This window comes from Malaya genurostris, chromosome 3 (genome assembly GCF_030247185.1).
Source record: "Malaya genurostris strain Urasoe2022 chromosome 3, Malgen_1.1, whole genome shotgun sequence".
NCBI classification, from domain to species: domain Eukaryota; kingdom Metazoa; phylum Arthropoda; class Insecta; order Diptera; family Culicidae; genus Malaya; species Malaya genurostris.
In genome coordinates this window covers 152,629,063-152,643,543 of record NC_080572.1, presented here as the reverse complement: position 1 = coordinate 152,643,543, position 14,481 = coordinate 152,629,063, and the positions used below count along the sequence as shown (strand labels likewise).

Here is a 14,481-nt window from a genome sequence, read left to right as displayed (position 1 = left end):
GCATGCGTGGACATTGTGTGCGTGCGAAAGAATAAGGAAAAACTCATTTATTTTTAGACCTCGCACGAAATCTTTCGATAAAAACGTTTATCAGGCACAATTTATATACGAATCGATAGAAAAATTATTTATCTTGAATCTTATGTTCTTGGAATTTCCGTTTTCTTCCCCGTTTTCTCACAATTTTGGGTAAAGTGCATGAAACCCCGGGATAGGCAGCGAACTCCCGTGACCACGGCGAAGCGCTACCTTAATTGCATTAAATGCGTTTGTCGAATCGATAAAGATAACTGCAGTAAGATATTTGTCGCGTTTGTGTTGTTTGATAGTGTTTACTAAGAAATTCGGACAAGTAATTGTTGAACTGCCTTTTTGAAATCCGAAAGATGTTTTTGGCAATATATTTTCGTTTTCAATATGCTGTAATAGTGTATCTAAGACTGCTGTGTTAGTAATTTTGGTAATTGTCGGTAATAGTGAAATAGGTCTTCTACTATCTATACTTGCGGGGTCTTTGCCCGGTTTTGGAATAGCTACAATTTTTATAGTTTTTAGAGACATTGGTAAGAAGCAATCTCGCCAAATATCATTTATTTGTTTGATTATAGCAACCTTAGCTTCCGGCTGTAGCATTCTCAACATGTCAGGGTGCTGAATTTTTCTTTTTTTTCTCTATTATTTCATTAAATTTTTCAATAGTTAATAAGTCATAGTTTATACGGTAATTCTGATCAGTGATAAATGTTGGATCATTAATGCCAAAATGTTTGTCTAAAAATTTTTCTGCTATTGTTTTATATTCGTATAAAATGTTGTTACATTTTGATTTGACAGATTGGCCTGTTAATTTCGCTATTCTTTGCCAAAGTTCGCTAGATGATAGCAAAGGGTTAATATCTTTTACAAATGCTGCAAAATCTTTGGAAAGTGCATCTTTTTTCATTTGATTGAAAATTGCTTGTTTTTTCTTCACTTTTATAAGATTTTCTATTGATGACACTTTATCGAATGCTGCTCGCGCGATATTCTTTTCTTTCCACGCATAGCTTAGTTCTGCAGACCACCAGTGTTTAAGATTATATTTGTTACGAATTCTGCTTTTCTTGTATATCATATGAACCACACTTTGCAATTGCTCAACTGTTGTGCATTCTGTTGCCTCAATGTTTTTAATTGCTTCATTGATTTTTTTATAATCTATATATATAAAAATGGATGTAAATTTGTATGTTTGTAACGCCATAACTTCGGAACTACTGAACGGATTGCCACCAAACTTGGCACAGGTACTTCTTGTATTTCAGAGATGGTTTAGGGAGTATATTTATATGGGAGGGAGCGTAGCAAGTGTCATAAACAAGGGGGGGTCATGGAAAAATTCATATAACTTGACAAGAATCGATACGTTTTGAAGACCGTAGAACCATTTTGCATACCTTAGATATGACTTTATGGGGGGTGGATGTAGCAAGTGCCTTTAAATAGGGGGGTGTAATGTTTAAAACGGCATAACTCTGGAAGTACTGAGCGGATTGCTATCAAACTTGGCACATGTACTTCTTGCTCTTCAGAGATGGTCATAAGGATATTTTAATGGGGGAGGGAGCGTAGTAAGTGTTCTTAACAGGGGAGGTCATGAATAAATTTGTCTAATTTGACGAGAATCGATACTTTTTTAAGACCATAGAAACATTTTGCGTATATAAGATATGATTATATGGGGGGTGGATGTAGCAAGTGCCTTTAAAAAGGGGGGTGTAATGTTTGTAATGGCATAACTCCGGAAGTACTGAGCGGATTGCTATCAAACTTGGCACATATGCTTCTTGCTCTTCAGAGATGGTCATAAGCGTATTTTTATAGGAGGAGGGAACGTAGCAAATGTCATTAACAAGGAAGGGTCATGAAAAAATTCATGTTAACTGATGATAACCGATATTTTTTGAAGATCTTAGAAACATTTTGCATACCGTAGATACAATTTAATGGGGGATGGATGCAGCAAGTGCCTTTGAAAAGGGGGTGTAATATTTGTAATGGCATAACTTCGAAACTACTTAACGGATTGCTATCAAACCTGGTACATGTACTTTTTGCTCTTCAGAGATATTTCCATGAGGGGAGGGAGCGTAGCAAGTGTCCTTAACAAAGGTGGTCATTAAAACTATCTAATTTGACGAGAATCGGTACTTTTTGAAGACACTTTTTGCACAGCTTAGATATGATTATAAGGATATTCTGTGGAGAGAGGGTGTAGTAAGTGCATCTAAAAAAGGAAGTGTAATGTTTGTAACGGCATAACTCCGGAACTATTGCACGAATTGCTATAAAATTTAGTTCAGTTATTTCTTGCTCTTCAGAAATAGTCATAATAGGTATTTTGTTTATAGGGGAGGAAGCGTAGCAAGTATCATTAACAGGAGGCGTCATGAAAAAATATTCATAAAATTTGACAAGAATCGATGAGTTTTGAAGATCATGCAACATTTTCCATACCTTAGATATGATATATATGGGGAGTGGATATGGCAAGTGCATTTAAAAAGAGGGGTGTAACGGCATAACTCCGACACTACTGAAGGGATTGCTATCACACTTGGCATAGCTGCTTTTTTGCTCTTCAGAGATAGTTGTAAGGGTATTTTTATGGATGAAAGAGCGTAGCAAGTATCCTTAACAGGGGTCATGAAAAAATTTATATAATTTGACGAGAATCGATACCATGAACCATGAAGACCATAGATACTTTTTGTGCAACTTAGAATATTCGTGTGGGGTGGATGTAGTACGTCTCTATAAAAAGGGGATGTAATGTTTGTAACGGCGCAACTCCGGAGCTACTGAGCGGATTGCTATCAAATTTGGCACAGATACTCATTGCTCTTCATTTTCAAAGGAAGAGTGTGTAGCAAGTGTCCGTAACATGGGGGGAGAGGGTCAATGACGAAATTTGAAGAGAATCGATATTTAAACTAGAAGGAGGTGTTTTTGAAAATAAATATTAATCTCCCATTTTTTATAAAACAAGAGAGTGGCAAGAATTTCAAGGTCTTATTTTACTTTAAATAATTTCAAAGGATCTGGTTCCATTTTGCGGGAAATTCAAAGAACTAAGGGAAAATAAACTTTATCTGTCTATGAACGCGAGTGTATTTAAGTCTCAGCATAACTACGAAACAACTAAACGAATCGCCACCAAGTTTGGCACATGTACCAAAGGTGGGAATCGATATTTTTTGAAAAGCACAGATACTTTCTACACTACTCATGGTAATCATGAAGAAGATCTGTAGTAAGTTCACTGACAACAAGGAAGTTAAATCAAAATAGATTATAAGGTTATTTTGAGGGTGAGAGAGTGGAGTAAGTGCCCCGAACATGGAAAGTGTAAGAAAAATTGACCAGGTTTTACGAAAAATTGGTACTTCTTTACGAGTACACTATGTTTCTAGGAACTAAGTGAGGTTCACAAAAATATTCACAAGAGGGAGGGGGAATACGTATTCTAAACATTGATCTGAATTGACGATCATACAATGTGCATTTTATTATGTAGATTGAGAAAATTGTCGACTCAAGGTGATGGAAAAAAGTTTACAACAACATTAGTATTAACTGAATCGTTATTCCATAAATTTTCCTCCCCGATGAACAGCCAAAATGGTTAAAGCCTTGGTAAAATAAATTATATAAAAACGTTATTCTATAGTACGAATGTAGTTATGATGTTAAACAGCCTTTCGTCATAAAATAATCATTATCAGATGGAACATTTTGAGCAATTAATGATGTCATAAAAATTTTTATAAAGAGGAGGGAGTAGCAAGTTTTCATAGCCATGGAAGCCAAATGTATTATGATAATTATGATCATTGTGAGATCTGAAATGGGACATTGATCATTCGCAATCTAAACATGAACGGAGTATTGTTCAATCGGGTTTCCGTCTAAGTTATGTTTCACTACAATCAGAGTATTTCACTAAGCAGGACAACTTCGAGAATTTCTTTCGGCCTTCCCTTCACGAAACATTTCCGAGCAACGCCGGGTAATTCAGCTAGTTGTATATAAATTTAGGCCTTTCATACGTATTGTTATTGTAAATAAATTCTATTAATAAATGACGACTGCCTACGTTTTCCCAGAAAAGTCGGAGGCGATATTAGGTGTACATAATGTTAAGTCTATTGATGTTGGTTTTCTATTTAATTGTATTGTATTAAAATCTCCAGCTATTATAAATTTTCTATATGGTTTAAGTGCGTTCAGGATTCTATTCATCATCATCTTCTAAATCATTAATGTAGATTGATGGTGCTATATAGACGGAGACTCAAACTGTCTAAAGAAATTATTTTTACAGCGACTGCCTGTGTCGCTCTATATAATGCAGGTAAGCTAACCTCTAAATATCCAAAGTCTTGTTTGATGTATATAGCACAACCACCATAATTATCATGTCGCGATTTAACAAATTTATGGTACCTGTGTATGTTGTATTTATTAGTTTTTTTCTAGATCTATGTTCGTCCATGTTTCTGCTACAAAAGCTGCTGCATAGTCACCCATTAGTAAGACAGGCTGTAATTCCTCTTTATGTTTCAATAAACTCTGAATATTGCACTGAACAAATTTGAAATCCACCATTCTGAAAGAAAAAAGAACATTATTTGCTTACCAATGGTATTTAAAGTAATTATTTTCTTATTCCATCACTCTATCAAACCTAAAGAATTTTTTTGAACATGCTTTGATTTTTTGCTGAACTGATTCGTCAATCCCAGGGAGTTGGAATAGAGCCGTATAGAAATTCATCAGATCTCATCGGACGGTATTATTTGCCTTGTCTTCTGCTGCTGCACAAGCTTTCTCGTAAAGGTTTTTCCATTTTTCCTGCTCTGTCGTTGTGTAGGGATTATTTAGCGCTACACCATTTACCGCCTCCGTATGTTGGTTCTGAGGTGTTTCATTAGATTTTTTCCTTTTGGCACCTACCGGTTTGCCATTGTTTTGATTTAGTGGGTATTTTTTACTACATGTTCGATCCGCGCCCGTTTGTCTTGTTTTCCTTGCTGTGTCACTGTCGCGAAACTATCCTGAATTGTAGGATATTCTTCGGCGCTTGCCAGTACATCATAGATATTGCGGGTTGCAATCGGGGATATCAACTCTTTCGCTTCGATGTAGGTTAGGATTTTTCTTGCCATCATGGACTTTATGCTTAGTTCTTTTTGTCGCGAAGGACAGCTAGGGTCCGTAGTGCGGTGATCCGGGGTTCGGCAATGGAAGCATTTCGTATCGTTTAGACAGTTCACGTCGTTTACGTCGTGTATTTTGGAACACTTATTACATCGCTTCTTTGCTTTGCAATTGGTAGTTTTATGACCGAAACGGTGACAATTTTCGCAAAAGATCAGTTTGCGTACATAAGGTTGTACTTTTGCTGGTATACCGAAGAGCTACACTCTTTCTGGTAGCACGTTCGTTCGAAAGGTAATACTTATTCTTGTTGAAGGAGCTTTCTCATTTTTTTTCAGTAACCCATCGATTGAGTCGGTAGACATTAAATACAGGGTAATCATTTTCAATTTATCTGATTATTTCCTCTTTACTTAGATCTGTAGGTATTCCTCCTATTACTCCCGTGATGCACACCACGTGTCGCGGTATATATGCCTTATAACCATGTGACTCCAGTGCTTGCTCCGATGTTAAGAGATTTGCACGTCGAAAACAATTGGTGAAAATTATTGTTACTTATTGTTATTGTTATTGAAAGTTTATTGTTACCGAGATATTTCAGATCAGTTATATAGTTTCTATATTTGTCCGCCTTCCGTAGAAGTGAACCAATTGAAAATTTGTTGATGAGTCGTGATTAGTCCATAACCTCAACATACACTCTGTATGGAGCTGCGTCTCTTGGCGTATATTTATAAGTAGTAACTTCCTCGTTTTTGTCAATTTACGAGGGTCCAGGATCCAATTTATCGGAAGGAATATCTCCTCTTTCGTCCTCGATCACCTTCGACATTTCTTGGATTACTTTTTATCACTTCCTTTTTATTTCACTTTGTAAGTAACACGTGTAAAATTAACTTTCGGCTCTAACACTTTACATACACAACCGATCGCTAAAGCGTTTACTTCCGAATAGACGATCTCTCCACTGCAGTAAACTTCACTCTCTGACACACACAATGTTTGCTGACGGCTCGAACGGGCAGCATTCAGTTCATCACTCGTTTCTCTTCGTCCATGGCTCAGTTTAACCACCGTCAGTTGATGTCTTGAAGTAAACAATATCTCTTTCAATAGTGTGAGAGCGGCCTTCAAATGAGATTCATGTAAACATTCGAATTGGTTCAAGATAAAAGATGAAAGACTAATCAGATAACTGAAATGTCCATCACAGAATACACATAAATTAATTGTTTCCTCCTTCAGTTTTCATTTTTAATACTTTACTCCATTTATAATTCTATTCGTTCGAATCTGCTTACTACCAAGAGCGAAGACACTGAAGCAGCTATACTACTTGGCACTTGAAACTGAGCAAGCAAAACTTCAAATGACTAGTTACGACTATTCAACTAACGATGAATTCTGGGAGCTTCACTTGAAAATGGCAGCAAAAGTCAAATGAATTAGTAGGGATACCAGGGATACGCTGACGGTCAAGAAAAACTGGCAGCCCCAGCAGTGTTTTACTCAAGTCCTTGCTAGGCCGCCATGTTTTCGTGACCATCATCTTTTCCGCAAAGACGAAAACAACGAAGAAGTATATAAATTCGTTGTTGCTAAATATCTGTGATATTTATCTGTGAAAGTTGATTTTTTTATGTTTGATTATAAATGTGATATCGTTATGAAACGTGCGCCGCCAAATTGTAATACTGACTTTCACAATCAATGAAGTGTTGTATTTTACTTTATTTTGTTTACTTTGCTCTCACTGACTTGCTAGCTTTGATGGCCCCGAAGGACTGAGATGTTGGTTACGATAGCACTAACTGGAGCACCTTATTGTTGCCACCGGGCTGGTTTTACTCGTGTTCAGAGATGCCAGGTCTGCAGATTTGGCTGCAAATCTGCAGATTTGGGGTATAGTGCTGCAGGCATTTTTTGTTGTGCAGACTTTTGCAGACTTATGAAATTCTCGCAGACTTCGTCTATTTTTACAGACTTTTGAAATTTTCGCCTTTTTTTTCTCGCCAAGTCAGTTTTGCGTGTCATATGCTGACTGCAGATTTTTTTTCAGATTTACAGACCCTCTCTGCAGATATTTGAAATTTTTACCTGGCATCTCTGCTCGTGTTTCAAATATACAAAAAATAGAACGGCATCGTTCCGAGCCAGTTTCTGCTCCATTATATATCTTCCATATAGAACTTCTAGCTGCTGAATTTGCTTTAATGCTAGCAAAATTTATTTTACTTATTAAAATATAAAAATTTAGACTACCCTCTCAGCAGGCCGTTCAATTTTGTTGGTCTTTGAGCGCTTGTTGAACGACATATTGCACGAAATATTCATTCAATTTGCTGGAACGGTTCGTTGTTGTATTTTCTCTTGCAAAAATAGTGTGAAAATTAAGTGTTACCTTTACATAGAAAGAAAATGTGTTGTTATTCTACGTGAAGTAGAAGTATTGTGCAGGTATGTATTATTAGTTTAAACAAATTAATGTAAAACACTTCAGAAATTCTGCAGTAAAACTAGTCCAACGGGGCTCCAGCTCCTCATGTTAAAAATGGCTCAACAATGGACCTCTGTCTGCCCGGTTTGTTGAATGAAAAAATGGCATTCGGTTCAACGGTCTGTTTCAAAATCGGCAAACGAAGGTCCCGTGTTGGCCTCCCGTTGAACGATTGATTGGACTTTCATTGGACCAATGTTCCAACGTATTGGAGCAAAGAAGGACCACCGTTGAACGTTTATTTCTAAGAGGGTGCAGATTGTCGAAAAACAGATACGTTATTTCCAAATGTTATTCTATTTACGACGCCATTGTGGAACCACAGAACCAAAACTTTTACTTATGGCGTTTTCGTTTTTAATTTGCACTACACCGGTGCAGTGCTACAATAAATAAAATGAATAAACGAACAAAAATAACGAAAACATAGACAGTAACCATGGACTACAATAAACGATTCCATTGCACAGAGCTACACCAAACTTTTGATGAGTGCTACACCAGTGATATCGGTGCAGAAAAAGTGTAGCACTGGTGTAGTGCAATTGGTAAAAACGAACGGTTTAAGTGCAGTTTTCGCTACACCGGTGTAGTGCAATTTTAAAACAAAAACGACATTATATTCTCGATCTATGGTAGCTGTCAAGTTGTCCACCCCTTGTCTATAATATAAATGAAACTAAAACAAACCGTTTTAATTTTATTTATTCGTTATACGTTCTACTGTCAAATTTAAAACTGGTTTACGCTGCCATTCTATATTTTTTCTATATTTGAAACACAGATAAAATGCTGCTGGAGCTGCCAGTTTATTTTGTTATAAATTCTAGATTTAAATTTTAAAACTGACATAAATTATGCATCTAGACCTTGAACACTCATGAACATGAACAAAATGCTTTCAATGTAAATAGAGGAAAACGGCAGTTATGGTCATATTACGATGAACGGTGGTAATACAAGAACCAGAATTTTAAATTTGGCAGAACTGTTCGAATAAATAAAAATAAAGGATTGCTCCCCAGCAAGCAATACGTTTGTTTTAGTTTCAGTTCTATAAGGGCATATTCAGCAGTGTTCTTATTCTAGATGCATAATTTGTCAGTATTAAAATTTAAATCTGGATTTTATAACATGAAAAACTGGCAGCCAGTGATGCCACTTTTCCCTGAGTTCAAATCCGTAGATTTGGCGTCAAACAAAGATATCATATTAACAATATATCCAGCTCTCATATTTCCCGAACAAATCATTGGCAACAGGCGCGTATACAGAGGGGTGTTTTAGGGGTTCAAACCCCCTCCGAAACTCAAAAAAGTATGATATTATGTAAACTCTTTTTTTCAAATAAGTAAAAAATAAAATGAATAATTTTCAACAAACGACTCCACAATAAGAAAATTTCAAATAATTATATAAAAACTTCCATTTGTATGGAAATTGATCAACATGTTCTGAAACACCCCCCGAAATTTTTTTCTGGGTACGCGCCTGATTGGCAACATCCTCTTTTGTGAGCATGGCGCAATCAGGCGAGTCCGCATCGAATCTCGTACATTGAAGTAGGGGAGAGAAATGTAAAAAACGTGTGCGCCAAAATAGTAGCACTGCGCACCCATACAATTGACATGATGCCGAGCGATGGCGTTGCTGAACTGAAGATTGATTTCGCTCCAAGCTGACAGGGTCTGCTTCAAGTCTACTTATGCTAGTATACGCTCCATTGAGACGAACTTTCCGGGCGGAACTCTTTCGACTGACAAATCATCCTTCCCAATAAATACAAAACAACTCACTAAATGCGTCGAAATGTTTAGAATGAAAATTAGTAAATACCAAATACAAAGAAAAAAAATCCAAAGGTACGTAAAATTAACAGTTTGGAATCCTATGCGATGAAGACAAACTTCTAAATATGACGGTGGTGAAGACAGATGTTTAATAACTAAACATGCGGAAAAAATATCTCTAACGATGTGACAATATTCAATTATTTTTCTTGATATCTAGAGAAATAATAAAAAAAGAAGTCAATAATGTTTTGAAGAAATTAAGTTAAGTCCGTAGATTTTTAGTGGTCTATCCATAGATTCGTACAAAAGACAGAAATCCGTACATCTACGGATATATCCGTAGGGTTGGCATCGCTGCTGGCAGCCCCAGCAGTGTTTTACTCGTGTTTCAAATAATATAGAAAAAATAGAACGGCATCGTATGCCAGTTTTCAATTTGACAGAAGAACTGGTCGAATAAATAAAACTAGAACGGCTTGCTGGGGATACGTTTGCTCTAGTTTCAGTTTTATTATAGATCTTCCATATAAAACTTCTAGTTGCTGAATTTGCTCTAATAGATCTTCCTTATAAAACTTCTAGCTGTTGAATTTGTTCTTACAAGTGTTTTTTTTATTCACTCACCTATCCGATGATGCAGAGCTTGGCACATTTAGATTTTCGGACATTATATTTTGAAAAAACAAATATCCGGTAAAATGTGCAGTAAACTAGAAATATCACAAGTAAACGAATTATTTGACGTTTCCACACACCCACATAAAAAATCAGGTTCGAATAACATGAAAATTCTTGTGACCAGAGATGCCAGATATTTTCATAGAAAAAGTATATTTCTCTAGCGGCCCTTACACGAGAATTATTATTGTCATTTTTAATGATTACTAGACAATGCCATTCCCAATTTTTATAGAGAATTTTTCATTACTACTATTAAACGTTCATCAAAAATGTTTGGCAAAATTTGAGTATGGAATTAAGTAAAATTTGTTCGGGTCATGAGTTTTCTCGCAATCATCCATGCAATAGAGTGGGCGCAGAGTTTTCAAACATTTGAGCGAAAGAAAAAAAGTTTTCTTTATCAAAATATTTTTGTCGAATTTTAGGATGCAAAAATACGTCGTTTTTCATGGCCATTTCTAGATCGATGGGTTAGATTTTACGTGTAACTTGAAAGAGACATTTTGTGTTTTGTCATTGAAGAAGGAATGAGAATTTGTGGCGTAAGTCAAGCTGTATGAATTTTTTTTAAAGATATTTTTATTCAGGCCTATTTGCGTACCAGCTTTACGTGACCGATTAAGCTGAGTTTTTAGCTAAAAATTGATTTAAAGTTACATTTTCTAAATGGTATAAAGTCAGATGGTTTTACTAATGTTTCCTCGATCAAAAGGCGGTGAACGTAGCTCACTGTTGGTGGAAAAGGTTGATATTTACTTTTTAAGTTTTTTTTTTGTAATTGCAATAGTAGGATTGCATAGTTTCAAGCCATAGATTGTAAAAATCCATTCACTTTTAACAGAGTGCTCAGTGGTCCCAACCACATCAAAACAAGTTTTCTGTTTGAGTTTCAGAAGTTGATTTGGGTCTTCATTGCATTCAGAAAAACTTTTGTCTGGAACTGTCTTCTTCTTTTAATAAAATCAATTGTTGTCATTAATTCACTTAGAAGTGAGTTATAAGTTTTAATTTGCATACATTGCGTGGTAGTGAATTCAAGCCTTTTGAACAATTCAACATTCAACGATTTATCTCCTATGCCTGAGACTTGAACGAATATAAATTTTCCTTTGAACACAAAATTTACAATTTAAACGTTTAATAATAGAGCAATTTGTAGCTTCGTTTGGAGATGGGAAATGATAAGAAACAACAACAAAAATCAACAGCAAAAATATGCTCAATTAATTGTTTTTATACGTACTTAATAATTAAAAATAATGCATTCATCGAAACATTTTCCATGTTTGATTCAAATCAAAAATCGAGCCGAAATATTGAAATGAGATTAATATTTTTTCAGCATAAAAAATCAATCTACAATCTATAAATATGGAAACACTTTAACCGATACGTACACTGATAAAAATATGCACGATCGATTGATTTGTAAACAACACGATGTAAAATACCCTGGTGATCACGTTCTTCTATGTGTTAGTGCGGTTTATTTTCGAATAACGTGAAGAAAAAAGCATAAACAACTGACGTTGCGGGAGTTGGTTTTTTGAAAATACTAGCTGACCCGTCGAACTTCGTCCCGCCCGTTTTTTTTATTTATGTTTTCGGACAGTAGAATTGTCAAACGTTATGCTGTTAATGTATCTTTCCATTATTTTACTGATTACTTGGCTGCGATGAATTCATAAAAAAATTGTGAATATGTTAAAAGCTTTTGTTACGCAAAAATAAAGCGAATGCACCGCGAATCATCTTTTGAGTCAGTGCATCAAATAGCGATTGTTGATCTCTCTCAGACTATGGTTTCGACATTTAGGCTACCTGCGCAGCTCCGAAAGCGCCACCATGTGGCGCATAGCGTCTCCAGCGCGGTGCGCTGCATTGATCGCATGAAATGTCCAACAAAGTGTGATAGCTTACAAAGTTTACAATGGTCTCTATTTTCTTCATTTACATAAACGCAACTGGAATTTTGAACACTTCTGTCCGCATTATCTGCAAAAACCCAGATTTTTTTGGTGAGTTTCCACAAAATTTTTGTAAATATAAAAAATTAGGTGTAGGATTCGCTCGAATTTTGGGAAATTATCCGATGCAAGGAAGGCCATCCGATTCAGCTCGACGAACTGTTGTGTGTTGTTCACAAAGAGGTCAAAGGAAACCTCTTCTCGTCAGCCAGTACACAACTGATTGGTTCTGCGATTTGATATTTACTTTTTAAGTTTTTTTGTAATTGCAATAATTGGATTGCATAGTTTCAAGCCATAGATTGTAAAAATCCATTCACTTTTAACAGAGTGCTCAGTGGTCCCAACCACATCAAAACAAGTTTTCTGTTTGAGTTTCAGAAGTTGATTTGGGTCTTCATTGCATTCAGAAAAACTTTTGTCTGGAACTGTCTTCTTCTTGAATAAAATCAAAGTTGTCATTAATTCACTTAGAAGTGAGTTATAAGTTTTAATTTGCATACATTGCGTGGTAGTGAATTCAAGCCTTTTGAAGAATTACAGAACATGCTACTACAAAAAAATATGCCGAACACATGAGCCCTTTAAAATGCATTGGTGTCAATACAAGGAGCATAATCGATATGAGGCTCCCAAAATGTAGTTTTTCCATCATAACATTCTTAAACACACAGACGAAAAGGGGAATTGAGGGAACCACGTGGTGGATTCATAATTTATACGGGACTCACTATGCTCAGGCCTTAAATAAATATGAATATACACTTTTAGAAATGAGTGTCTTAAGATTCCTTACTAAACGTAGCACTCTAATATGCGTTAGTTTTTCCTTAGTTGTTCCCAAAACCTGTTGGGAGGTGTAAAAATGTTCTTTCATTATTTCTATCTGAAACAAATGATAATGAACGAGTCTAAAATAAAACAATTACTGGTAGATAAAAACTGACTTGTCGTTTACGTCACTTATATCATCATATCTCTGGAACTGGTAAGGAAAGCCACTTGATCTTCAAACTTCACCAATAACTCAATAGTAGCTTTCAAACGAATCTAAGATTGTTTTAATTGGTTCAGCCTTCAACACACACAAACACACATACGCACACAGAGAAACATTTTCCGATCTCGTCGAGCTGGTCGTCTGATCGAGCTCGATCAAAAGTCGTTTTTTTCTATAATTCTATTACCCTTTACAAGAGAAGGCAGAAACATTGATGCAAGAGTATTCAAATGTATGTAGTGAGATTAGGTGTGGTTAATCGTTTTTGTACGTAAGTTTCCTTAATCGACAAGAAATAAAGATAGCTAAAAAAACGGGATAATACAAATTTTCGCGTTTTAGCGAGCTATTGGTGCGTTCTGATAACCCATTGTCATTTCGCTCTTCCTTATTTTATTCCCTTCCTCAACGATTTACTAAGGAACTTTACGGTTTGAAAGAGATTTTCAATAACCGTGCTATACTCCATCTGATTATGCAAATAATATTAATTAAAATAATCGAGTTTAACTTGTAAAACCATGGTTAAGAATATTATAGAGTACCACGCTGACGACGCCAGACATCACAAGGTGTCGCTTTAATCGCTATTTCGAGATATACAGTTAGCCTATGGAATAAAAAGTGAAGCAAAAATAACTGAGATGACTACTTTAAATTGATTAGAACAAATTTACAAAAGCTGCCCTCGCGACTTGTAGTTCGTCACATTTCGCTAGTCTGGTGATATTATTTAATCGTGTTTGATGAATGTTCGTAGCGTGTCAATCACATGAAAAAAATTCCATTAACAATTTAGCGATAAAACTTTATTTTTACTTTTAATGTATGACTTCTGGCCAGTCAGTAACTATTTAGTAAATTTTTTGGTGTGGGGGAGTGGTGGGCAAAAAAAAAATTCACATATCAGAGACTCGGATGTTTCGCATCGCTAAGTTCGACTCCTCTGGTAGACGGTAAAAGTTTAGATGCGAGAAATCTTCTTCTTACTTAAATGAACCTTGTTACGTCGAATTTTCCGCACTTTATCTTCAAATCCTTACTACTCCTTGAGTACTATGGTTAGTTTGATATTGTTAAAAAATCGAATGATAAAATGAGTAATTCTTGGACATTCGAAAGTTCAAGTTACCATTCTTTTAAATATTGTATCCATTAACTTTTACATGAACACTGCATTCGTTTAATAGTTTTATCAATAGTCATCTCATTAGTCAACACCACATAATTTTGTTTAGTACCCCACCTACAATTAATGAATGGTGGAGTTCGGCACTGAGAATCTATACCAGAAAGTTTTATATGAAAATAATGTGCAGTTCTTCTGTTATAGAGGAGTGA

At 35.7% G+C, this 14,481-nt stretch overlaps 1 protein-coding gene across 1 annotated transcript in view; it reads right to left on the bottom strand.

The window, feature by feature from the left end:
• Positions 1-10,262, bottom strand: part of LOC131433664 (uridine-cytidine kinase-like 1) — a 126,202-nt gene extending 115,940 nt beyond the window's left edge. Inside the window, exon 1 of the mRNA XM_058600176.1 lies at positions 10,117-10,262. Within this exon, the coding sequence (XP_058456159.1) occupies positions 10,117-10,160 (44 nt within the window). The 5' untranslated portion in view covers positions 10,161-10,262. The remainder of the gene's footprint in view (positions 1-10,116) is intronic.
• Between the last annotated feature and the right edge of the window lie 4,219 nt (positions 10,263-14,481).